Raw genomic sequence first — 27,953 nt, forward strand, 5'->3', positions numbered from 1 at the left:
CGGCCCAATGAGCACAGGTTTCCTAATTTCTTGAATTCAGAATTGGTGGTGGGGAAAAAAGTTGAACTAGGAATGAGCATATTTGCACTCAGGGCATAATTACTCTATACTGTTTTTAACTCTGGGTCAGTGAGTGTCCAGCACTCAGGGAGAAGCCAGGCGCCCGTCTGTGCTTTCATGTCATCAGCTGGAACATGGGGATATTGTTCTTTAAATTCCTCTCAGAATTTTATCGTGAGGATTGTATTATTTGGCATTTTTCGGTGCTTAATACATGACTGAAGTAGTTTAAGTGTTCAAAAAATATTAGCCAAGATGATCAGTATCTCTAGGAAGGGCTGGTGGGAGGAGCCGTGTCATCAGTCTCTTCCTCTGTTGGTTTCTGACCTCTTCCCAAGGTCAGGTAAGAATCAGTGAGACCGTGTATGAGAGAAGGCTATACAAGTGACTTGAAATTAACACCAACTATTTTCCTTTTCAAAATGTGGCCAACCTAAGAAAGAATGTCCCAAATGCCTCTCTTAACTGCCCAACGGAAAGACAAGAAACTGGTGCGTGTACTCATCTGCTCTTTGCCTCATTGGTTGAAGCTGGTCTCAGGGGTGTTAGCTCCCTGGCAAGGCATTTGGGGGGCGATTCTCGGGTGCTGCTTGTGCTTAGCTTCCTGGGGCTCCGAGCAGCAGAGGGGCTCAGCACGTGCTTGGAGTGGGAGATGGTGAACATGAGTCTGAGGGGCCCTGGAGCTGTCCTCCACATCTGTGGCTGAAATCAGAGGTGAGCCAAGGAAATTTGCCCATTTTATTCCAAAAATAAAATGTATTGATTTTGATTACAGCTCTGGACATGAGCTATTAATCTTGTGCCATGCATAAAAAAACTGGGAAGAAATATGTTTAAGGATAATATTATTATATAGATGTTACCAATCCTTCTATATAAAGTATAACACATTTATAGGATCAGTTTCTTATTTAAACTGCAAGTTTATAACTCACTACTTTTCCCACATACCACTACAAAACCCATAGAAACTTGGCAAATAACTTAGGTTCATTGCATGGCCTTTCTACGGTGTATAATTGAAAAATCAAGTGAATTATTATTTGGTAATTATTGATAATTATCCTGGTTGTTATGGTCTTTAAAACAATTGGAACAGAATTCAGCAGCCAGTGTATTTACTCATCAGTCATGCATTGTTGAGGGCTGAGGCAAAGTAAGTTTATAGGTCTGAGTACATGAAACAGTTTATTCTTATATTCTTATTTATTAATTTTATTATATTATTTATTTGTATTACAGCTGTTAATCGACTTTTGCCCACCCATGTATAACAGGTGAAATAATTATCATGGAACCTCAGCTTTAAAATTATCTTCAGTTTTAATTATTCCACTTTCCAGCCATGTTTGAATCATTTCTGTTTTACCTTTGTAATGTGGTCAGTCATTCTGTCTGTCAACTCTCGGTGAGTGAAATCTCATGACCTCGCAAGACAGTCTGATTCATCTTTAGATGAGAGTAACTTGCAAAGTCACATTATCTCTAAAGTAGCTAACAATAACTTTTATTTAAGATAACATCATATTGAGATATTGCTACTTTTTAAGAAGAATTGTGTACATTTTGTTCATGTACCTGGATAACTTTTTAGTAAAAGGTCTTTTATGTGTTAAAGTAGAAACCTTTAAGATGAGACAGTTTTCCTATTTCTGCGTATTAAGCAATAACTTTGAGTTTCTAATGGGGATGAAGGAGAAAGAAAAGCAAGAGGAGAGAAAATAAAGGTGACTGTCACTTGAAAAGAAGGCTGCCAAATGGCATTGTGACCAGCAAAGATTTTATGAGACTCTTTAATAACACTACTACATGTGTTCTGTAATATTTTAAATGGCTAAAAGTATTCCATTTTGTTGAACCACAATAGTTTATTAATTAATTCTCTATTATGGGACATTTGGGTTATAGCTAATAAACCTGAACAGGGCTGTTATCAGCTTCTTTGTAGCTGCTAAATTTTTGTGCACAAAAATAACTACCTCTTAGGATAATTTCCTTGAAATTGAATTACTTGCGCAAAGCATAAGGACCCCCAAAAATATTTATTGTTTTGTCCTCCCATTGGAAGTGAATGAAAAATCCCATATTGCTAAACCACCACAGATCATTGCCTCTAAATTGACTTTATACCTATCAGTAATGCTAAACAGTCATGAAGTGCACATTAAAGTGTAATATGTAGATATATAGAGATACAGATGATAGGTATAAATAGTCATCTTTTTAAAAATCTTACACAGTCCTATTAGGAAAAAAGAATATATAGGTTTTAATTCTACATATAAGAAAGTTAAGATTTCAAATAATTAAATGACTTATCCAATGCCACGTTGCTAGTCCCAAGATGACAAATTGACCTGGAACTCAAGTTTTTTATTATGTCATTTGGTCTCGCTAATGTTACTCTAATAGAAAACTACATACTTACTGATACTTTGTGTAGTAAACTGAATAAGTAACTATTTTTACACAATAATTTAACTAAATAGAAAACTTTAAGTATTCTAACTTTGAGCCTGAATTCCATTTTCTTATTTAATGTAGGATATCAGTCTCTTTAACAACAGTAAAACACAACATCTTTATATTTTGAAACAAGTATGAAAATTTGGTAAGACTATGTCATTTTAAAACAGCTATCTAAAACAGTTGACTACTTCAAAAAATTATTTTTTGTTCAGTGAAAAATGATCTTATTATAAGCTTCACGATACATTTAAGTAGTAGCTTTAAAACTTCCACAATGTCACCTAAAGTGGAAACCAGTCAATAGCACTTTGTCTCAGCCATGAAGACAATACGAACTATATGGAAGGGTGGCTTTTCTAATACCCTGGTCACTAGAACGATTCAAATGTAATTAAATGTTTTATCATATTATTTGTAATGCCCTGATTTGTAGTGATGCAGAGGTTTTTCTTTATTATTCCATTGACTTTATTATTCAGGCTTTTATTTTCTGTGAAGTCCCCATTCATATGTTTTTTTGTTTTTTTTTGTTTTTTAATAATTTGTTTGTGGTTTTCTTTTTGATTTGTAGTTCTTCACATTTTAGGGGTTGTGTGTGTTTGTTAGTTATATTTGCTATAGACTATGTGTACATAGTCGGTTTCTGTTTTTAACTTTGCTTATGGTGTCTTTTATTGTTAAGGAAATTTTTATATTAATAGTCAAATTTATAATTTTTCTTAAAGCTTTATAGATTTTTTATCTTAAGAATTTATTCCTACCTTTCCATGAGAAATATGGTGTGATATCAAAGTTTCTTCAAAACCAGAGTGTTAACTTGGTACCACATTGTGAGTTTGAGTTTTAATGTGCTTTTTTTTTTTTTATTACTAATAAATTGAGGTAAATTGAGCTTTATTTTTCAGATGGCTATTGGCTATTGATGGTCCTTTTGTGAGTTGTCTCTTGAGTTGTTAATGATTTTGTGTTTTGTTATCTTTTTCTCATTACTTTTAATAGTTCTTTATGTATTTGGAAATCAGTTTTTGTCAGTTATATGTATTGCAAATATCTTCTCTACAGTCAAGGTTTTGCTTTTTAACTTATGTTGTCCTTTGTTCAGCAAAAATTCTTGATTTCTCGATATCAAATTTATCTTTTTTTTTTACTATCTGAGAACTCCCCTAATTTGAAGTCAACAAGATACTCTTCTATATTGTCTTCCACGTATTTCATAATTTTACCCATCACATTTTCAATTTGGCTGAAATTGATTTTTGTATAGTGGTAAATATGATTTTATTTTTTCCATCATTTATTGAATAGTTACCTGTTTGCCACATTTATTCAATAGTGACTGTCATAAATCTGGATTTCATCTGGATGTAAGTCTGTGGGTGTGTTTGTGGGCCTTCTCGTACTCTATGGTTCTGTCTCAGTAACTCTGTTTCACAGCCACACTGACTCAGTAACTGGGAATTTATAGGAGGTTTTGGTTTCTGGGAGAAAAAAATCTGTCCACCTGGGTTTCTGGAAGGATTCAGAATTGCCTCATTATTCTTGGTCCAGTACTTTTCTATATCGATTTAGAGTGTGATTACATTAATCTATTCAAGGTATTTGGAAAATTAACAACTTTAGTTTAGATCTTCTTATTTATAATCACATTATGCTCCCCTTATATTTAAAATGGCTTTAATGTCTTTTGATTAAAATTGATCATTCATTCTAGCAAGGACTCACAGAACTTTTATTAAATTAAGGTCAAAGTAATTGTCTTACTGATTTTATTAAATGATCTGTAAGTTCTTTTAGGTTTTCTATGAGGAAACCCATACTATATATGGAAAGCATCAGATTTTGTTACTATTTCCCTAAAGAATCTTTTTTTTATATATTTGCCCTTTTTCTTTCCTTCCTACCATGTAGTACAATAAGAACTATAGTCGAGTTGAATTGCAGTAGTAATTCCAGACAGCAGTTAACCCACAGAGCACCTTTGTACTGTGGCTGTTTCTAAGTGAAATATTTTAACACATCACCAATCAGTTTGGGGATGCTGTAGGCTTTGTTGTAGATGATGAGTTATCAGTGGGTGGAAATTCACTTCCATCCTGTTTCTAAAAGGTGGTGAGTATTGTTGCTGTTGTTGGCCATGAAACAGTTTTGAACTTCTGGAACGATTTTCTATACTTTTTGACATGACTACATAGAGTTCTCCATTAATACATTACTGTGGAGGATTTATTACTTTTCTGCTATTAAACCAAATTTATATTCCTATGATAAATCCTAAACAAACACTCCCAATATTTCTTAAATTATTGTTGGTTGAATCATGATAATATTTTTTTTAGGATTTTGGTACCTATACCCATGAATAAATGTAAGCCTTTAAAATCCTATCTTGTGTAGTCCCTGTCTAAGTTGGCATTGAAAATATCCTTAATATATTACGGAATCGTCTTTCCTCTTTTTCAATTCTCTACATAAATTGATATTAGATTAGAATTTGGGCATGGCAGGCTTGGGGGGGGGCGTGGCTGATATTGTCAGTACCCACAAACAAAAACATGTGAATTTGGTACATCATCTACATTCAAACACACACAAACACACACACACACAAACATACACATAGATGTATACATTTGTGTCACTACTTAACATTTTCTAGGAGAGAAATCAGCAATTTATATTGAAAATACTGCTTAACCTGCCTAACCAGTCCTTGGTGAGACAGTTGCTGAGTATATGAGGAAATCCCAGAACTGTGAACGTACAAACTTAATTATTCTGTTGTGCATTACCCACGATCTACCAGCACAGAATCACACATACCAGAAGGTTAATGTACACTCTGAAGCATTATTTATGTAGCTCAGAGGGCCCCCATCTTTAAAGATAATTGGGTGTGGCACCCGCACAGACCACCCACACAGAACACAGGGTGACATAATGGTACAAGAGTGTTTGAAGGGCCCTGGACTTGCCTGAAAACTGGGTGCTGAGGCCAGTTGTGATTTGTACGAAGCTTCCACAGGCTTCCTCTGCTTAAAGTTGCTCTAGAGGTAACACGAAGGTGCTCGTGGCCATCACAGCTGGGGATGCCATGAGTTTTCTTGGTGAAGGAACTTCATCATAGAAGAAAACAGGTTAATTCTAGCGGAAACCAGCCATTTCTCTCAATACATTAAAAGTAACGATACCACTATGGCCAGTTTGGCTCAGGAGTTAGAGTGTTGGCCCATGGACAAAAGAGTCAAGGGTTCGATTCCTGGTCAAGGGCACACACCTCGGATGTGGTTCAGTCCCCAGCCCTGGTTGGGGTTGCACAGGAGGCAACCAATTGGTGTGTCTCTGTCATATCGATGTTTCTCTCTCTCTCATTCTATCTGAAGATAAATGGAAAAATATCCTTGGGAGAGGATTAAAAAAAGTAAGCGATGATACCAATCCTCTTGTGGCTAGAAAACAAACACTAATAAACAATGCTCTCTTTATTTTTCTATTGGAACACAGTGAATTCAAAGGAACAATCTGGAACAACAAGAGGTAAAAAAATATATATGCATCTCATAGACACAAAAGGTTAAAGGGAATGTTTTGGCATTAACACATGCTTTCTGATGTCTGTGCACCTGGCCACTCCCGCCAGACTCTACCTGTGAACACCACACCGTCCTGTTACTAGTCGATAGGCTTCGGAGACTTACTCTTCACCTGACGTTTTAAAACTCAGTTATTACTAAATGATTAAAACATACACATTTGGGTAGATTGAATGTACAAAGATTCCAGATTCTGACTGTCCTCATCTGCAGAGATACTCCAAAAATGCCGGGTGGGATGTTAATGTTTTCGAATCAGTTATCGTGTACTAGAAGAAAAGTCAACCTGAATTGTGTTTGAGATGCCATGTTAAAAGTCTTAGCTGTGTTCACATGTCAGTCTGTATAGATTAATCGTGTAGCTCAGACTTATAAAACTGCTCTACAATTAACATCTTTAAACACACAAATTTTAATTTTTTTTCCAATGAAAAAAAAATACTGTTGAACATCTCAGATAAATCAGTAAACAACTGTAATACCTGAAGCCGCTGACAATAATCTGGCCCCATCTCTTTGGACACCTTCCCTACTGATTTTTATTTCCACAGAAAGCATTTTGATGGCAATGTATCAAAAGTCCTAATGGGAAAAAAACATTAAGAAATAAAAGTGCTGCTGAGATGAATTCCAGTTCCTGTGCCTTCCATTTGGTAATGAGCATCACGGTGTCCCCGCTGGAAATCTTCCTGCTTGAGGTTAACAGCAGTGGAAGTCCCACCTTACTTTGTTTCAGAAATCTGAATAGGGGAAGAACTGCAGAATAAAGTGAGACAGAAAAAGGAAGGACTGCGGTATTTGTTTCGTTTCCCAAATGAATCTGAGTTTATGTGTGAATGCCATATTTTTAGATAACTGAATTTGCACAAGAATCAGAAAGGCTTGTGTTGCATATGGACTGAGTAAAGACGGAGTTTATAAAGGAAAGGGTTATACAGAAAATGTGCATGCCCAACAATAAATATAACCTTAAAGAAACAAAACGAGTATGAGCCATGCCATCCTTATATTAGGTACAATGTACAAACCTCATAACAAAATATGCTACTAGCTTAAGTGTATCAAAGCTTAAAAAGACTATTTCAATGTGGTTAAAAGATAATTCATCTAGGACTCTGGTCTTATTAACTCTCTAAATTTCATCATGCATTAATCTCTTATGAAGTCTTCTGTAAAAAAAATTAACAGTATAGGTAGCTCATTTATCAAGTTATTTCAAAGCTTTGTATTTCAATTTCTGTTCGAATGTTTACAATGTAATGATAAATCATCTCAAACATACCTGCCTTTTAATAAATTTGTAATAATAGAATTGCATGATTATGTCTGCCTAAGAAATATTCTTGGTGGCACTTTTTCATTTAGAATTTACTAAAGGCCTCAGGTGTGTATTTCTTCTTATTCCTTTAGTAATTGCTAACTGAAGTCATGGGGAAAATAACAACCATAGTCATTATGAACCTTAGATGTGCTTGTTATTGCCTGAAACTATATATCCTCAGAATGAAGACAGCTCTGCTTAACCGTTATGATTGGTTTGGAGGTGGGATTTGGAAAGAGGGCTTATTTATGTATCTTTCCCAGAACTTTCTATCAAGTCATATATTTATTCTATTTGAAAATAATTTATTTTCACTGATTTTTGCTTTACTAAAGACATGAAAATTAACAAATGAAGAGTTTCCCCCCTAAAAATCAGAGAAATAAATGTTAGTAAAAGACAAGTTACTTGAAAGTTAAAAAGTATAAGCAAGAAGGAACACTGTATCATTTCTAATGCTGAGAAATACGAAATTTCAGTCTAATTTCCTTTATTAGTTACAACTCATTTATTTTTGAAATATACTTCATCTTGAAGAAAATAGATTTATTCTAATGCACTTTCCATATGATTACCAAGTATCTTTCCCATTATCTCTTTTATCTTCTGAGACCTTCATAAGTAGAGGAGAAACATGATTTGGCATCTGAGCCTTTCTTATAATTATAAAAAATGTTGAATGAAAAGTAAAAACAGATTTTGAAATTATGTTGTTTCAAAAATCTTGGCAGCTTATTCTCCAGTCTCAAATGAACAACACAGTGGGAACAATTTAACAATATTGTTTTTGCATTTTACTAGAAAAATTAACATTGGCTAGGCTTATAATAACCATCTCAGTAAGTTCACATCATCACACCAGGATATTAATATGCTGATTTGTGTTAAAGTATGAAACAAGGAAATATACTAGGAAACAGAAACAATATGTTTTACATATAAATTATAAAATAGAATAATTTTAAACTTATTGTTCTTATATTAATTATTTTCTTTACCTCCCTTCCTCCCTTCATCTCTCCCTCTCTCCTCCTCCTCCTCCTCCTCTCTCCTCTCTCCCCTCCCTCCCTCCCTCCCTCCCTCCCTCCCTCCCTCCCTCCCTCCCTTCCTTCCTTCCTTCCTTCCTTCCTTCCTTCCTTCCTTCCTTCCTTCTCTTAGATCCTCAACTATATATCAGAATCCAAGAGTAGTGCTAAGTGTACAAAACTGATTAAGACAAAATCCTTGAGCCTGACTGGTGTGGCTCAGTGGATTAAGCATCCTTCCATGGACTGAAAGGTCCCTGTTTGATTTCCCTGGTCAGGGCACATGCCCCGGTTGTGTGCTTGATCCCTAGTAGCGGGTGTGCAGGAGGCAGCCAATTGATGTTTCTCTTTCACATTGATGTTTCTATCTCTCTTCTCCCTTCCTCTCTCTCTAAAAAGTCAATAAAAACATGTTTTCTATGAAAGACAAAAATCCTTGAGTAAAAAGAGCTCATATTTCCTAGGGATGAGTTTAAAGCATACTGCAAAGCTTTATCACATCATACTGTGATAAATGCTGTACCAGTAATTTCCAAGGAGCTGGAGAAGCTGAACACAGGAAGGAAGGGCAACAAGGACACATAATATGTTTCACAGAGAAAATAATCTATAATCAGATCCTGAAGAAAGAGTAGAGGTTACCATCAAAAGGAAGGAGAGTGAGGAGTATGTCGAGAAGAAGTAATGCTCAAGACAATCCTTTTTTTTAAATTTGTTTTTGTTACAGATGTTTCTCCTTTTTTCCCCCATTGACACTCTCCTCCCCATCCCCCCACCCCATCCCCAGCTTTGGGGTCTATGTCCATTGGTCATGCATACATGCATATAAGTTCTGTGGCTTATCTCGTCCCCCCTAACCCCCACTCCTCTGAGGCTTGTCCATCTGTACCCCACCTCTATGTCTCTGGGTCAATTTTGTTCATCAGTTTGTTTAGTTCATTATATTTCACAAATAAGTGAGATCATGTGATATTTGTCTTTCTCTGCTTGGCAAGTTTCGCTTAGCATAATACTCTCCAGATCCTCCCATGCCATCTAAAAGGATAAGAGATCTTTCTTTCTTACAACTGCATAGTACTCCATTGTGTACATGTACCACAGCTGTTTTATCCACTCATCTACCGATGGACACTTGGGCTGTTTCCAGATCTTAGCTATTGTAAATAGTGCTGCTATGAACATGGGGGTACATATATTCTTTCTGATTGGTGTTTTAGCCTTCTTAGGGTATATTCCTAGAAGTGGAATCACTGTGTCAAATGGCAGTTCAATTTTTAACTTTTTGAGGTAACACCATAGTGTTTTCCACAGTGGCTACACCAGTCTGCATTCCCACCTGCATTGTGCTAGAGTCCCCTTTTCTCCACACCCTCTCCAACACTTGTTATTTTATGATTTGTTGATGGTGGCCATTCTGACAGGTGTCAGGTGATACCTCATAGTTGTTTTAATTTGCATCTCTGTGATGATTAGTGACATTGAGCATTTCTTCATATGTCTCTTGGCTATTTGTATGTCCTATTTGGAGAGGTGTCTATTTTGGTCCTCTGCCCATTTTTTAACTGGGTTCTTTGTCTTCTTTTGTTGAGTTGTATGAACACTCTATATATTTTGGAAATTAATCCTTATCTGATGCATCATTGGTGATTATGGTCTCCCATATAGTGGGTCGTTTCTTTTGCTGTGCAGAAACTTTTAAGTTTGATGTAGTCCTATGTGTTCATTTTTTCCTTTGTTTCTCTTGCCTTAGGTGATGTATCAGTGAAAATTCTGCTGTGTACGATATCTGAAATTTTGTTCCCTGCATTTTTTCTAGAATTTTTATGGATTCACAAGTTACATTTAAGTCTTTTATCCATTTTGCGTTTGTTCTCATGTATGATATAAGTTGGTGGTCTAGCTTTATTTTTTTGCAACTTGCTGTTCAAGTTTCCCAACACCATTTATTGCAGAGACTGTCTTGACTCCACTGTATGCTCTTGCCACCTTTGTCAAATATTAATTGAGCATATTGTCTTGGGTCAATTTCTGGGTACTCTATTCTGTTCCATTGATCTATCTGCCTGTTCTTGTGCCAGTAACAGGTTGTTTTGATTACAGTGGCTTTGTAGTATAACCTGAAATCTGGTAATGTGATCCCTCCTATTTTGTTCTTCTTTTTCAAAATTGCTGTGGCTATTCGAGGTCTTTTTGGTTCCATCTGAACTTTTGAAGTACTTGTTCTAATTCTGTGAAGTATGCTATTGGTATTTTGATGGGGATTGCATTGAATCTATAGATTGCTTTGGGTAGTATGGACATTTTAATGATGTTAATACTTCCAATCCATGAATGAGGTATATGCTTCCACTTTTTTATATCTTCCTCTATTTCTTTCTTTTTTTTTTTTATCCTCACCCGAGGACATTTTCCCATTTTTTGTTCAGGTAGAGTGGGAGGGAGAGAGAGGAACAGAGAGAGAGAGAGAGAAACATCGATGTGAAAGGAACACATCGAGTGGCTGCCACCCGCACGACCAACCAGGGCCGGGGACAAACTGCAACTGAGGTACATGCCCTTAGCGGGAACTGAACCCGGGTCTCTCGGGACCGCAGGTCGACGCTCTAACCGCTGAGCCAAACCAGCCAGGGCCCTCTATTTCTTTTTTCAATGACCTGTAGTTTTCTGGGAAGAGGTCCTTTACTTCTTTGGTTAACTTTATTTCTAGGTATCTCAATTTTTTTACTGTGATGGTAAATGGTATTGTCTTTTTAGTTTCTCTTTCTGTGATTTCATCATTGGTGTATAAGAATGCCGTTGATTTCTTGACGTTAATTTTGTATCCTGCTACTTTGCCAAATTCATTTATTAAGTCTAGTAGATTTTTGATGGAGTTTTTAGGGTTTTCTATGTACAATATCATGTCATTTGCAAATAACGACAGTTTCACTTCCTCCATTCCAATTTGGATCCCCTTTATTTTTTCTTCATGTCTAATTGCTGTGGCTAAGACTTCTAGTACTATGTTAAATAAGAGTGGTGAAAGTGGGCATCCCTGTCTTGTTCCTGTTCTTAAGGGGAATGCTTTTGGTTTTTGCTCATTGAGTATGATGTTGGCTGTAGGTTTTTCATATATGGCCTTTATTATGTTGAGATATGATCCCTCTATTCCCACTTTGCTGATCGTTTATATCAGAAATGGGTGCTGGATCTTGTCGAATGCTTTTTCAGCATCTATAGATATGATCATATGGTTTTTATCATTCCTTTTGTTTATGTGGTGTATAACATTTATTGATTTGTGAATATTGTACCATCCTTGCATGCCTGGGGTGAAACCTACTTGGTCATGATGAATTTTTTTTTGATGTATTGCTGGATCTGATTTGCTAATATTTTTTTAAGGATTTTGGCATCTGTGTTCCTTAAGGATATTGAACTGTAGTTTTCTTTCTTCGCAGTGTCCTTATTCGGTTTTGGATTTAGGATTATGCTGGCCTCATAAAATGAGTTTGGAAGTGTTAGTGGTCTGTTTTCTATCTCTTCCTAGTTCAGTTTTGGGAGGCTGTGTGTTTCTAGAAATTTGTCCATTTCTCCTAGATTGTCCAATTTGTTGGCAATTATTCATAGTAGATTTCAATGATCCTTTGTATTTTCTAGTGTCCATTGTTCTTTTTTATTTCTGATTTTGTTTATTTGTTTTCTTTTTTTGTTTGTTTCTTGGTGAGTCTGGCTAAAGGTCCATCAATCTTGTTTATATTTTCAAAGAACCAGCTTTTTGTTTATATTGATCTTTTGAATCGTTTTTAGTCTCTATGTCATTTATTTCTGCTCTGACCTTTACTATTTCCTTTCTTCTACTAGCTCTGGGATTTTCTTTTTGTTTACTTTATAGTTATTTAAGTTGTAGGGTTAGAAAGTCAATTAGGAATTTTTCTTGTTTCTTGAGGTAGGCCTGTAGTGCTATGAACTTCCCTCTCAGGACTGCTTTTGCTGTGTCCCATAGATTTTTGCGCTGTTGTGTGTTCATTTTCATTGGTTTCCAGAGAGTTTTTAATTTCTTCCTTGATCTTGTTAGTAACCCATTCATTGTTTAATAACATGCTATTTAGCCTCCAAGTGTTTGAAGGTTTTTTGTGTTTTTATTGTAATTGAGTTATAGTTCCATGCCACTGTGATCTGAGAAGATGCTTAATATGATTTCAATTTTCTTGAATTTGTAGAGACTTGCTTTGTGTCCTAACATGTGGTTGGTTTTTGAGAATGACCCATGTGCACTTGAGAAGAATATAGTCTGTACCTTTGGGGTAAAATGTTCTGTAAATATCAATGAAGTCCAACTGATCTAGTTTGTCTTGTAAGGACTGTATGTCCTTGTTAATTTTTTGTCTAGAAGATCTATCCAGTGGTGTCAGTGGTGTGTTAAAGTCACCCACTATGATCGTGTTGCTATTCATCTCTCCCTTAAAGTCCTCTAGAAATTTTTTGATATATTTTGGTGCTCCCAAATTTGGTGCGTATGTGTTTACCAGGGTTATATTCTCTTGTTGGATTGCTCCTTTTAATATTATGTAGTGACCTTCTCTGTCTCTTATTATGGTCCTTGTTTTGACATCTATCTTGTCAGATATGAGTATTGCTACACCAGCTTTTTTTTTTTTTTCATTTCATTTGCTTGGAAAACTTTTTTCCATCCCTTCACTTTCATCCTGTGTGGGTCTTTTGTTGTGAGGTGGGTCTCTTGTAGACAGCATATATATGGGTCATGTTTTCTTATCCAATCAGCTACCCTATGTCTTTTGATTGGAGCATTTAAGCCATTTACATTTAAGGTAATTATTAATAAACAGTTATTGCCATTTTAATTTTATGCTTGTCCCCCCCAACCCCTCCCACCCCCGTTTCTTTTTCTTCTTCTTCCAACAGTCCCTTCAGCATTTCTTGCAGTGCTGATTTGGTGGTGGTAAATTTCTTTAGTTTTTTTTTAATCCCTGAAGCTTTTTATTTCTCCTTCAATTTTGAATGATAACCTTGCTGGATAGATTAATCTTGGATTCAGACCCTTGCTTTTCATTACTTTGTACACTTCATGCCACTCCCTTCTGGCCTGCATTGTTTCTATTGAGAAATCAGCTGACAGTCTAATGGGAGCTCCCTTGTAGGTAACTTTCTGGCTCTCTCTTGCTTCCTTTAACCTGTTAACCGGGGAATTCCCTTTTCACTGTCTGCAACGTTTGACGTATTTATACATCCCGCTCGGTTAACAGGTTAAGATTCTTTCTTTGTTTTTAATGTTTGCCATTTTTATTATCATGTGTCTATCTGTGGGTCTTCTGGGGCTCATCTTGCTTGGGACTCCCTGTGTTTCCTGGACTTGTGTGACTTTTTCCTTTACCAGTTCAGGGAAGTTTTCTGTCATTATTTCTTCAAACAGGTTCCCTATTCCTTTCTCTGATTCTTCTCCTTCCAGTACCCCATCATGTGAATGTTTTTATGTTTTGTGTTGTCCCACAGGTCCCTTAAACTTTCCTCCTGCTTTTACATTTTTTTTTTCCATTTGCTACTCTATTTGGGTGTTTTTCTCTACCTTGTCTTCTAATATGCTGATTCGGTCTTCAGCTTCTTCTAATCTATTACTGAACCCTTCTAAGGTATTTTTCTTAACCACTATATCATTCTTTATTCCCTTTTGATTTTTATGCATAGCTTCTATTTCTTTTTGTAAACTGAAGCAGTTCCCAGTGAGCTCTCCATAATTCTTATTAAATAGTTTATAGTTCTCACCAAACTGTTTGAGCACCCTTAAAATCATTGCTTTGAATTCTTTATCTGACAAGTTGCTGTCTTCTATTTCCTGTATTTCCTTTTCTGGTGATTTCCCTTTTTCTTTCCTTTGGGTGTTGTTTCTTTGTCTCCCCATTTTAGCCGTCTGATAGCTCTAGACCCAGTGAGGGATGTTTGGATGTGTAGACAACTCACTGTATATCAAATAAGGCTACTTTGCCTCCCAGACTGTTTTGTTGCGTGTTGCCTCTTGCCTTCTGTGGATCCTGGAGGACTGACTACTGGGGGTTGGTATTGGTGTGTCCTGGTAGGTGCTGCTATTGGATCATGTTGGCCCTCTGGAGCTGTGTTCCCGGCTGGTCGTTGGTGCCACCTGTAGCTGTATAGCTCAGGCCCTGTTGGAGCCATGCTCCCTGCCCATACTGTGGGCAGCTGTGTTGCACAGGCCTCACTGGAGCTCTGGCTCCCCACCCATCTTGTGGGCAGCAGGGTTGTACAGGGCCTGTTGGAGCCCCTGCTTCCCGCTGATCCCGTGGGGAGCTGGATTGCACAGTCCCTTTGGAGAATCAGTACCACGCTTATCTTGTGGGCAGCTGGGTCGTACAGGCCTCTCCGGTGCCCCAGCACCCTGCAGGTCCTGCAGGCAGCTGGATTGCACTGGTCCCTCTCGGGCTCCAGCTTCCCACAGCTTTTGTGGGCCACTGGGTCGCACAGGCCTCTGTGGAGCCCCAGGTCCTACCGCTAGTGGCTGGGGAGTGCTGCTGCCCTGTGGGACTCAGCTCCTGCTCCACCTTTGCTGTAGTTTTTGAGGATGGGTCTCAGCTGCGGGTCTGTGCTTCTGTTGCCTGGGAATGGATGTCTGCTCCCCAGCCTCTGCTGCTGGGGGTATATCTCAGCTCTGATTGGGCTGCTACTATGGGGGATGGTGCTGGGCTCCCGGCCGTTTGCAGCTTCTGCAACCAGCACCTTGGCAGCTCCACTACTGTGCACTGGTCTGTGTTTGACACTGGGTGTCCACTGGTCCGATGATGCCAGGTGCACTGGTGGGTTCAGGTTGCTGGGCCCTAGCTGCTCCCACTACCTCCTCCCAGGGAAGACCCGGGATCTTCCAAAATGGTGGGTCCTCCCTGTGGCTAAGGGAGAAGCGCCCCGAAGGGCCACTCACCGTGGTAGCTGGCTGCTCCGTCCACATCACAGGGACCTTCTGCTCTTGGCTCTGCACTGCTCGGGTTTGGTCGTCCACCTTCACGTCCACTCACACTCTCTCACACACTCGCTCACTCTCTCACACACTCACCCTCCCTCTGGTCCTGCCCTCCACCATCTTCCAAGTCAAGACAATCCTTAAACATTTCAAAACCTGTGAGAGTTTTATTGTCACTGAACTATAACATGCACAGAACTGCTAAGAAGTGAGTCCTACCAAGGAATTTGGGCTTGATTTCCATAGACAGTTGGATACTTGATGTACTTTAAGTGAGAATGCCACAGTCAGCTTTGTGTTTTGGAACATTATTTTGGCAGTGGTATGGAGGAATAATTGGGAGAAAATAAAAGTGATATTGAACTTGTGGGAAGAAGTAAACTAATAAGGAAGCTGGATAGGAAAGAGCACCTTAGTAAATCCCCCGGTTCCTGAGTTCAGTGTTTAGGACATGAGGGCATCATTACTCACACAAGGATCAGAAACAGGAGGAAAAGCTTTCCAAGAGAGAGTCCTTAAAAGGTTGATCCTTATCAATATTTATTGATCTCACCTATGTAAGACACTACATGGTGCACAAGAATACAGTGGGATGCAAGGGCTATGTCTTTGATTTTTTTTTTTTTTTTTAATTCTCACCCGAGTATAATTTATCTTCAGATAGAGTGGGAAGGGGAGGGAGAGAGAGAAACATCAACGTGAAAGAGACACATTGATTGGTTGCCTCCTGCATGACCCCAACCAAGGCTGGGGACTGAACCGTAACCAAGGTACGTGCCCTTGACCGGAATCAAACTTGCGACTCTTTGGTCCGCAGGCTGATGCTCTAACTGCTGAGCCAAACTGGCCAGGGCAGATTTTTTTTCTTTTTTGGACCACAAGGGGAGTAACACATAATTTTAAATGTAAAATTTCAGTATAGAAATGATAGGTTCCAAATGAATGTTATAGGTAGTAAACCCTAGATATGATCAGAGAATGACCAGATTATATTTACCTTAACAGGTGACAAAATTAGTAAAGAGGTTTCATAAATGAGTAGAGGAAACAGGGTCTAAGTAGACGGATGGCGTCAGATCACAGAAGTCCTGAATGCGGGGCAAAAGCAGGATCCAAGAATGATCATAGCTTTTTGTCCAGATGAGGTATCAGTAGCTTTGATAGGCTTCATCTAGCAATGTGTAGGTTGTATTTTGCAAAGTTAGCCGGAAGCAGGAATACCATTCAGATTATTAAAATAACACAAGGAGGAGACTTTTCTTCTCTTAAAGGATAATGATGCTTTGAGAATTCAGAGGAACTCATTTTAATGGGGCAAAAGAAATAACAGTTAATAATTTATTTCTGCCAATATGATTACTCCATTCCTTCCCCTAAATTTTCTATAGATATTTAGGAGCAATCTTATTTCTACTTGTATTTACGGAGAATTGAGAGAGTTATAGTATCCATGCTCTGGCATGTTTGAAAAAATTATATAACTGTGACAGAAATTTTAGTACTTTAGAGATCATGTTATTCAGAGCTTAATTTCACAAATAACATCCACAGGCCTTTAAATACTTGTCAAAGATCAAAAGATGAATTAGAAGCAGATCTGGGAATAGAACGAAAGTGTTCCCTGTCCAATCTCTGACTTTACCAATTTAAATTTAGGAAGAAAGAGATTGAAAATAAAGGATAAAGAAAACAGGGTGTGAAACTTCCAAAGAATTTTAAATACTCAGTAGCAAAGGTTCAAATTTGAAAATAATAAATAGGAATCATTCTGGCCCCTGAAATCTAGATGAATTTGCCCTTGGACGTCATCTGCACTCTAGTGTAAGAATTTAAAATGCAACTTAAAACTCCCATGAATTGTCATGGCCAGAGGGCAGGGGACATAAAGTTTCATGTTCTCTTAACCCCCTTAGCCTACTGGGCTTGGATTCCTGTCCTGTTGAATCTTCTGTTCTGTGCTGACCTGTAAGTAGGCTAATTCTTTCTTTGTCCCCCTTCAGACAGACACAAGCCTCAAAAATATAATTGATCATGATGGATTTTATTGAAAACCTGAAGGCAGCAGGATATCTCATTTGGCAAACATCAGGACACATAACTTTAAAAATAGAATTTAGTTATTTCTACTCCTCTCTAGCCTCCTTTCCTACGTGGGAGGTATCCCAGCCTTTCTTGGTTTCTTTATTCCCCTTCCATCTGGGCTCGTCTCTCTCTCTCTCTCTCTCTCTCTCTCTCTCTCTCTCTCTCTCTCTCTGTTGGTCCTTTCTAGCTCTCCAGAACAGCAAGCATTCTGTGCCAGGCTGTCACCTCCCCTTTGAAGCCCTTTGTGACCACATAGGCTGAGGCCCTAGTGAAGAGGGAAGACCGCCCCCTCCTGGGCAGCCTCCTGCCACTACCTTCCTCCTGCCACTCTCGTGCATGAAGACACTCATTCCAAAGCATGAGATGGACATATTAATGAGTGTCTATATTATGCTAGATAAAATGTTAAGAAGTGTAAATACAGAGTGCAAAAGCCCCTGGTATCAAAAAGAATAAAAAAGATTTATAATTTACAAAGTGACTTTCAATTTACTTTACCCTAGAATTTGTATGTATTCAAAAGCACAGGATCAAACTTGAAGATCATGAATAAATAGAAATAATTTTTGCTCCTGAGTTCTAGATATATTTGCCCTGGACTCTGCACTATTTCAGGGTAGGAATTTAAATTGCTATCTGTAATATTTTCAACAATTAAAAAAAAAAAGTTAATTGAATTTTGATTATTTAAGTCTACTGACATCATGAATTGCATATGGGAGGTGATGTGGCTAATAATTACTCATATTTCTCCCCCCTTACGTTTTTAGAGCTAATTGCTCTGTTGGATTTTTTTTTTACCAATTATATCAATGACTAAGATTTCAAATTGAAAAGAGAAACACTTCAAGGAACGGTGTCCGGTCCTCCTCTTTCCTTAACTATTTCTTTAATTTGGAAAAGGAAAGTAAAATCCTGCTAGAATTAAGGAGAGTTTCAGCTACTCTAGTTATTAAAATGATGAATTTTCATTATATCCTGCACAGAAAATTAATCAGAATGAAACAGAAAAGTGAAAGCATTTTTGTTTGTCTATTTTCTCAATATTTTCAACATGAGGATAAAGAGCAGTTAGAAGTGAGATTGTGCTGGCCACTATTTTACTTAGAAGTAGTCTGTCTTTGTAGAGCTTGAGCGTTGATTCATCTTATCTGACATCTGAGCAGGTACATTGGGGAATTCCTTGATTTACTGAATAGTTTTGTTTAATAAAATGCATTTACTATTTGACATTTAAGAATCTCTTTACAGTGTCTAAATTTCAGATTTCAAAATTAAGCATGAGGCTATGACATTTTGGGAATAGAGTTTTCATGTATTAGTGAGTGACCCAAGTCGGGCCATCAGTGGGTGACCCATATCAGGCCACAATGTCTACGTCTTCTGTGGCTGATTTTTATAAAGAAAAATGATGGAGGGAGAATTAAGAAATAATGAATTCTTACCATGAACCAGGATACGTTTATACCCTATTTAAGAAAAAAATCCAACTTAAACTGTAGGTTGATATCACTACTGTTATTTAGGTCTGAGGAAATTGACATTTGGAGATATTAAATAGCTTCTCAAGGCCCCGCAAGTAGAAAAGAGGAAGCTGGAGCTGCCCCTGAAGTCTGCTCACTTCCGAATGTGCGGGTACACACAGTCTGCAGGCCGCGAGTCTAGCCCGTCAACGAGCTACTTCATTTCTCTGACTAGAGCTTTCTCATTTTTCCAGTGTAAACAATATATTATCTACTTACATTAACAGGCTCTGCGAGCCCTGACCGGTTTGGCTCAGCGGTTAGAGCGTCGGCCCGTGGTCCAGAGAGACCCGAGTTCGGTTTCCACTAAGGGCATGTACCTTGGTTACAGTTTGTCCCCGGCCCTGGTTGGGTCGTGTGGGTGGCAGCCACTCAATGTGTCCCTTTCACTTCGATGTTTCTCTCTCTCTCCCTCCCACTCTATCTGAACCAAATATCTCAGAATGTCCTCGGGTGAGGATAAAATAAAAAGCTCTATGAGAAAGAAATGAGATAATTTATGTAAAACTAGTATTTCTAATATTTCAAAGCATAGCAGTATATTTTCTTGGCTTCTGTATGTATTACAGATCTTAAGTCTTCCACACAAAGCCAGTCATGTCATTAAATGATACTGAAATTAACTGCAGTAGAGCAGTAGAGTTCATGAAGCTGGTGGCTGGACAGATGCTACATGTCACAGAACTTTTTTTCTTTTCAGTTCCTATAAAGTTAAGGAAGAACCTGGAAATACCAAGTGTTCTTGATTCCATTTCTTATGCTGCCTGTTCGAGGCAAATGACTTCCCTAAGGATGTGTGGATGCCAGCAGCCTCCTCATGAGCAGCTCAGAGGACAGCATTCACAGTATATATAGCCACGTAAGGAAGGATAGGCACATTAATTTCAATGATTTTTTCTATTTTTGGGGGGTGACATTTGTGAAGAATAACATCCTAGCTTATGTCTTAAACTGCTTTTAAATATAAAATAGAAGCACATTCTATATATACTTTCTCCTTTCCAGCAAAACATACTATTCCATCCTTATTCTTTTATTTTGAAGCCAAAAATTATTATATGAATGAGGTCCATTACTCTTTTGGGGGAGTACCAAATTACTTTATTTGACGGAATGGAACAAATAAAAAGATGTCAGTGGATGATTTGGTACAAGTTATAGAAAAGGTAAAGGTAACTCCAATGTGCACGTACTATTTTGGTGACCAGGGAAGTCACCCCCGTGGCTATGGGAAGCCAGCCTAAGGCTTAGCTCTGGTCACTGTCTCGCAGGGTGTGCTTGTCAAAGAGATACTCTGCCAGGCCAGTTTCGGGGTTCCCCAATCTGTGCAAGTTGGTTACCTGGTCACCCAGATCTTTGATGGATTTCACCTGCTCATTCAGGTAGTGAGTTTCAAGGAAGTCACACAAGTGAGGGTCATTTTTGTCAGTGGCCAGTTTGTGCAAATCCAGTAGTGACTGATCACACTTTTTCCCACGTGTAACGCACACTCCATCGCGTGCAGCCCACTCTCCCAGGCGGCCGGTCTGCTTTCTGATAACCTGGAGGGAGATCTGGCCTCCCCGTTGGTTCTGCAGCTTCAGCGGTTTCTCAGCATGTTCCCTCCTCACGAGACTGGTGAAGAAAATATTTGGCCAAGTTCTTCAAAGCCACATCATCGTGGTCAAAGTAGGAAGACAGGGACAGGTGGACGTAGCAAGTGTAGAGCTCCAGGTTGATCCGGGGTTGATGGCGGGGCCTGAGTCCTGGCGGTAGTTCTGGCGCCTGCCAGGTGGCGAGGTGGCCGCGGTGGCCGTCAGGTGGGCAGCGAAGGACAGGCGGCTGCGCGGCGCTGGAGCGGGGCCTTGGGGACGTCCGAGGCGCTGTGAGGAGGTGGCCGAAGGCTGGATCGGGTGGCGGGGGGATGGGTCGAGTGCCGGCTCCGTCCAAGCACTGGTGAAGCAGGCACCTCGGGACTCTCCGTGAAGTCTGTGGCCTGGTCCAGTACTCTCTGAGGCCAAAGCTTGCCCACTTCATCTTCCCTGACCACCTAATACTCTGTTTTCCTTAAGTCTTAGAGCATCGCTGTCACTTTAAGACACCTGAACTGTCATTTAGCATCTATGCAATTAGAATTGTACATTGTCTCCTTTCGAACAGCCCTTTACAACAGCAACAAACAAGTGTTTATTTAGTGAAGACGTTTAAATATACATCTAAATATACGTTTATACATGTTCTTTTGTCCCCTTCCCCCTCTTTCTTTATGTTTCCCATGGCTTTATGGTTTACAATATGAGATTTAGTACACATTCCTTCTTTTCCTAAAATAAGAATAAGTCCAATCTGTGCTCTTTGTACCAAATAAATGTTGAGTAATGATGAAATTAATTTTGAATTTCAGATAAACAAGTATGCTTAATATAAGTATGCTTTCTTCAAATATTGTATTCTTATGCTAAAAAATGAATTAATGTTTACCTGAAATTAATATTTAATTGGGTGTCCTATGTTTTTAATGGCTAAGTCTGCGACCTATTAATAGTCTGACATTTCCTGGTTCATGGGATATATATCTTTTTACTTTCAATTTTTTTATGTGCCTGGCTCAGATGGCTTTTATCCTCCTTCACTGATTTTCTTTTAAGATTTTCATTGTTGCTTATTAATCTTTGCCCATTTGGCTCATTCTGGAAAAACACTTGAAAAGATGGGTATAGTTTTCTCATCTGGAGACCTGAACTTAGCTTATTATTTTTATTTTACTCACTATTCAATTTAGCCCTTAGATGGTATGACTATACATTTCTTTCCTCAATAATTATTTCTTTAAATCATCAATAATGTTCTATATTGATACTTGGAATTTAGACCTCTATCAATTTTAATCATCCTTGGTAAATTATACTTTTGATAGTATTGTACTTTCCCTTCTATTAATATGTTCTGTGCTAAATTTCTGTGTATCGTTCTGTGTTTGAGAATAAATGCAGCTACTGTTCTCTAATTATATATCTGCTATCTTGTCTTGGAAGTTGTCAAAATCATAGAACAGTGAAATTAATATTTGAACTTTACACTTGGATACTTCTTTTTTGTAAATTATATTTTATTTTTAAATGCCAAAGGAGCCTCTCCTTGAGCTATGAAAATGTACACCTTAGAATGTTGTTTCAAATGCCACCCCCGCCACAATCACAAAATTAAAGTTTTATCTAAAATTGTCACTTTACTTCAAAGACCTATCTCTAAGAATTTTTTTACTCACAGAAATAAATATCTTACAAAATATCCAAAGAGCATACTCCTTGCCAAGCCAGTGTGGTGCAGTGGATTGAGCATCGTCCCGTAGACTGAGAGGTCCTGCTTTGATTTCCCATCAGGGCACATCCTTGCGTTATGAGTTCAATCCCCGGTAGGATCGAGCCAATCAATGTTTCTCTCTCACATTGATGTTTCTATCTCTCTCCCTGCCTCTCTCTCTCTAAAAAAAAAAAAAAAATCAATTAAAAAAAACTTCTTAAAGAAATAGTTTATTGTAATAGTTGCCCCCATATAATAGTATACACCCTACCAGACCCTTTTTTTTGGGGGGGGGGGGGTAAAACAAAACAAAAAACATCAAGAAGCCAGTAAGAAGTAAAAATAATGCCAGTAGATTTTTTAGCTCATAAATGAAAATTTGTAATCTAAGAAATCTACTGAAGCAGATCCTTACAAATGCACCCTTACAACCATAATATAGTTGAAACCATATTTACAGCCTTTGAAAAAAAATCTCTCCTTTTGTGGTTCGAGATCAAAGTCTGCATTGCTATTCTATGTGAAGGAGTTGTCTGCAGATTTTAGCATAATTCCTTAACAACCACTTATATTCAAAGTACTTAAATGTTAGCTGTCATTTTCTAGTGGTAGTTTCTTCTTTGTTTATTGAATCAATATATTTATATTGTTCTTTACAATAAGCAGAATCAACTTCATTTTGTAGGTTTAAAATTTGTATTTTTCAATTGCATTGTATTATTAAGCTCGTGTTGAGGCCATTGATGGAGCAGGCATAATATTCTTAACCAAGATATTTGGGGGAGGAGGATATCAGTGGGGGGAAAAGGAGAAACATCTGTAACAAAACTAAATTAATTAATTAATTTGAAAAAAAAATAAAGTATACTTAAGTATGAAAAAAAATGTATTCTTAATCAAGATATTTGAAGAAGATTAAACCAGAAGAAAATAAAACTTATTCTGAAAGAAATGATATAAACGTTTATGAGAAATTACAAAAGTAAAAAAAGACGTTTTGTCTTCATCATCTTCTTTAGAAACTGTGTTTTGCATTTAATAGTTGAAAAGAAAAGTCATTCTGTTTTGCTCACTTAAATTATGGAAAAGCTCTGGGAACCTGGAAAATCAAATGGGGTCAATAAGTAAGTTTCAGACGCCTGACGAAAATGTGAGAGTGCGTGGCCCCTCAGATAACTATGATCCCATATGAAGTCAGCTCCAATGAAAGGAATCAAACAGTTCGCGGCCTTAGAGCGTTACTTCCAGCGAGGTCAAAGGAAGGTGCCAGTTCTCTGCCGTTCATGATCATTGTCGTCAAAGGGGGGAGCTGCTGGCTGTGGCGGGAGGAATACTAACTGGGCAGTAAGACCTATGCCTGTACATATTGAGTAACACCCTACCCTGGAGCTACTCTTCACACTTTCTCTCGTGCTCTGCTGTTAGTAGAAAGACAGAACTGCATGTTGTGACCTAGTCTTCCCTCAGTGCACTTACCTGGGGAAAAAGGGGGGAAAGGAGATGAGTCTTTGTTCTTTGGTAAAACGGTAAAAATTCTAACTCAGTCTGAAGTTTTATAAATAAGATCATCTTGAAAGTGGTCAACATAGCAACATGAGCTTTGTCCTCTGGCCCTGCCCTAACCTTGATCTCTTTTTCCAATTTTTCTCTTATTCTCTGTGTTTCTGAATTCAGTCGTCCCATTTTAGAAGGCATATTTGATGCATAAAAATCAAAATGAAAACTCCTGTCTCTGTCCACTTGCTTATATTGACATGGGATTCGTGTACCCCCAGGCACTGAAGGAGCAGTCTTTGGGCACTCTGTGGAGACACCTCACATAAGAGCTGAACCTTCCCAAGACCTCAGGTAAGTCTTGGCTCTTACACCTGCATCATTGTTTTCATCGCTGTTGATCGTTCTTGATACATAAAGAGCTGAAACAGAAAATGTGCCATGTACCTGTATGAAGAAGTGACATTGTCTATTCCATGATAAATAGTCAAGTATTTCATGAAGGACAAGAAGATGTATTTTATTTTAAATATAACTTTCTGTATATATTTTTTCCAAATAAACATGCAATGAATGTAAAAATAAATGTATCCGGTAGGAGTGTAGAAAAAGAAAGGAAAAGAAGTCTTAGAGAGGTTGGGAGGGGGACTGATGAAAATAGGGATTCCAGAAAATCTGTCGTGGACAGGGAAATAGATGGTGCACAGGGTTAGAGGTCGGGGTGGCAGAGGTGAGGAGGAAGCTAACGGTCGGGGAGTGTTATGTGGAGGGAAATAGCAGAAACAAATACAAGTATGACCAGGAAAAGGCGGAACCCGAGGGCCCTGTGATGGACTCCTCGGTCCGATGTTTCCCATGGAAGGTGCAGCTTCCCGACCCTGTGCTATTTAAGAGGCACAGTTACACGTAAAAGCTCTCGCCTCCCAGAAGAGTGAGAGGTGACAATGTTATAGGAAGTTCTCCCTGGGATAATCATGGCAGCTGTTGATAAAAGTTGAAATATTAAAATAAAGTAACTGATCTATGGATGGACTTAATTCAATAAATAAGTGAAACTTTAGAAATAAAATATATTTTATATAACTTATTGTGGTGATCATTATACAATACATACATATATCATATCATGTTATACACCTTATACTAATACAATTACTATATGTCAATTTAAAAGATATTCTATGTAATTAATTTTGGATAGGTAAATTACATTCTAAAATGCATTTGCTATGGTAATTAAAAAATAAAAACAAAATGAGCCCTGGCTGGTTTGGCTCAGCTGTTAGAGCGTCGGCCTGTGGACTGCAGGGTTGTGGGTTCGATTCCGGTCAAGGGCACAAACCTGGATTGCAGGTTTGATCCCAGCCCTGGTTGGGATCGTGTGGGAAGCAACCAATTAATGCATCTCTCTCACATCAATGTTTTTCTCTCTCTCTCTTCCTCCCTTCCACTCTATCTAAAAATTCAATGGGAAAATATCCTTGGGTGAGGATTAACAACAAAAACAAAAAAGAAATACTGCCATTTGCAGCAACATGGATGGACATTGAGAATACCATGCTAAGTGAAATAAGTCAGTCAGAAAAAGCTAAGAACCATATGATTTCATTCATATGTGGGATATAAAACTGAAACTCACAGACACAGACAACAGTATGGGGGGAAACACAGACAACAGTACCAAGGGAAGGGTAGTAAAGGGAAAAGGGGGCCAAATATATGGTGACAGAAGATGATTTGACTTTGGGGGATGGGCACACAGTGCATTGTACTTGAAACCTAGATGATCCTATTAACCAATGTCACCCCAATAAAATTAATTTTTAAAAGAGAACAATATTGATTTTTAAAATTAAATCAAATATTAAAATCATATTTAAAGCTGAATCAAAGTATCAACCTGAGAGAGTCTTTGGAAAAACAAAATAAAAGTAGCAAGAAAAAAATAAAGCATTGTATTTAATAAATACCAGGTTCAGCCCTTCCCGTTTTGATGAGTGGGAAATACTGCTCAAATGAAATAGATAAGTTAAAAAATTGTAACACCAAAAGGAGACACACTATTAAAAATGTAAAATTTGCCAACCTTTAAGTTCTGTGATAAAATTTCCTAAAGAACTCAGTTTCTCACTAGTAGAGTAACCCAGATTCAAAAAAGTGATTAACAATAAAGGAAGTGCCCCTGTGATCAAGGTATTTGTAAGATAACCGTAACAACTATTTACTCTAGGGAAAACCCCAAGGATTTAGAAGGGTTGAATAATACGTGTAAAAAGTGTCTCATAGTGTGCTGTAGTCTTGATTTATGACTCTTTACTCAGGAATTTAACATTCTTGTGTAATTATTAATTTTATCTGTTCACATGTTCCTTGAGAATAGGATCTCCATCTTCCTTGTTTATCTTTAGGGTGTAGCATCCAGCCTGTGTCTTACATATAATAGTGTCTGATAAGTATAGTGTCTGGTAAGTATCTGTTAACTCAAATTACTGAAATTTAGCCAAACAGTGACAAGGACACTACTAAATGCATGTATACGAGCAATGTGGCAGCATTTCTTGTCGCATTGTAAGGCACACATGGCAAACACTGGTTCCAGTTGATTTTGAGCTGTTTTTATTTATTTTTTAATCCTCACCTGAGGATATTTTTCCATTTTATCTTCATGGAGTATGAGGGACCGAGAGAGAGAGAAACATCGATGTGAGAGAGACACATCGACTGGTTGCCTCCCGCACGACCCCGACCAGGGCCAAGGACCGAACTGCAACCAAGGCACTGCCCTTGACCAGAACCGGACCCGAGACTCTTTAGTCCACGGGCCGACGCTCTAACCGCTGAGCCAAACCGGCCAGGGCTAAACTGTGTTTTAATACAAATATCAGAGTGTAATGATTCATTCAATAAAAATTTTAAATTACTACATTCTAAAGGAAACATATTTTACTTCTACCATTGTAGTAATTACATAATAATTGTATGATGTTTGTGCTGGGAAAAGTATATTGCCAAGAGCTATTTTAATTACTTTGCTGACATGTCTCAAAATTCAAAAAGGTGAATGTGGATGAAATTATAGTTAGCATATAGTGTTTCTAGTTGTTAATTTTCTAATTATTCGTTGATTATTTCAACAGTGAGCTAAGCTAGGCTTACCTGCCGGTGCTAAACACAGGTTGGCAACCCCCGAGGTGAGCGGTACTGATCTAAGTTTCAAAGCTGGAACAGGAGCAAAGCACGGAAATGATGGTTATTCGTTTCTTTATTTGGTACTGAAGACTGAAATCAGACTGTCTGAGATCTTGACAAGTTTTGCCGACAGTTTTCCTTTCAGGGCAATAAGAAGTCCTCCTGGTCGACACCTAATTGTAATCAACAAGGTGGGATGGGGGATGGTTGGTCAAGTAAATAAATCATAATTTGGGGAGTAAGTAGCCATATTGCCTTTGATTTTCTTTTTGTCAAAAATAAAAGGTTTTAGCCCTGGCTGGTGTGGCTCAGTTGATTGGGTGTCGACCCTTCCACCAAAGGTTATTAGTTCAGTTCTGGGTCAGGGCACATGCCCTGTTTGTGAGCTTGATTCTCTCCAGTAGGGGGCGTGCAGGAGGCAGCTGATTGATGTGTTCTCATATGGATGTTTCTCTCTCTTCCACTCTCTTTAAAAATATTAAAAAATAAAATAAAAGGCTTTAGAAAGAAATATTCCAAAAAGTTTATTCTAGACTATAGGTAATATTTAGGTATGGAAATACAGTAGACTTATATAATGTATTTATTCAACAGATGTTTGGTGAGTACTTAATGTGTGTCAAGTTCTGTGCTAAGTTTCCATGTTCACTTTAAACCTACACATGTAGATTTTCTTTTATTTTTATTTATATAAGGTGATATTGATTTTCAGTAGGGAGCTATGTGTTTTAAAAGGCTAACAGATATATGTTGAATGATCAGTAAGGAGATAATGGCATATTTGTCTGGAATAGCTCATGTATGAATGTGCTTCCTTTTATATTTCTTAAGTTAATGTATAAGTAAATTATTACAGTTCAGTCGGGTTTCTGCATTCTGTGGTGAGAAGTGATGAAATCCATTATATAATGCCCATTGCCCAAACATTGTTTCAATCCAAGTTCCATGAAC

The 27,953-nt window shown here is 37.9% G+C and overlaps 1 protein-coding gene across 1 annotated transcript in view; it reads left to right on the plus strand.

Annotated features, from left to right (window-relative positions):
• The window catches only part of SGCZ (sarcoglycan zeta), a 272,064-nt gene that overhangs the window by 228,658 nt on the left and 15,453 nt on the right, over window positions 1-27,953 (plus strand). The window contains exon 6 of the mRNA XM_036250299.1: window positions 24,095-24,167. Within this exon, the coding sequence (XP_036106192.1) occupies window positions 24,095-24,167 (73 nt within the window). The remainder of the gene's footprint in view (window positions 1-24,094; window positions 24,168-27,953) is intronic.

Source organism: Molossus molossus, unplaced genomic scaffold (genome assembly GCF_014108415.1).
Source record: "Molossus molossus isolate mMolMol1 unplaced genomic scaffold, mMolMol1.p scaffold_m16_p_9, whole genome shotgun sequence".
Classification (NCBI taxonomy): Eukaryota; Metazoa; Chordata; class Mammalia; order Chiroptera; family Molossidae; genus Molossus; species Molossus molossus.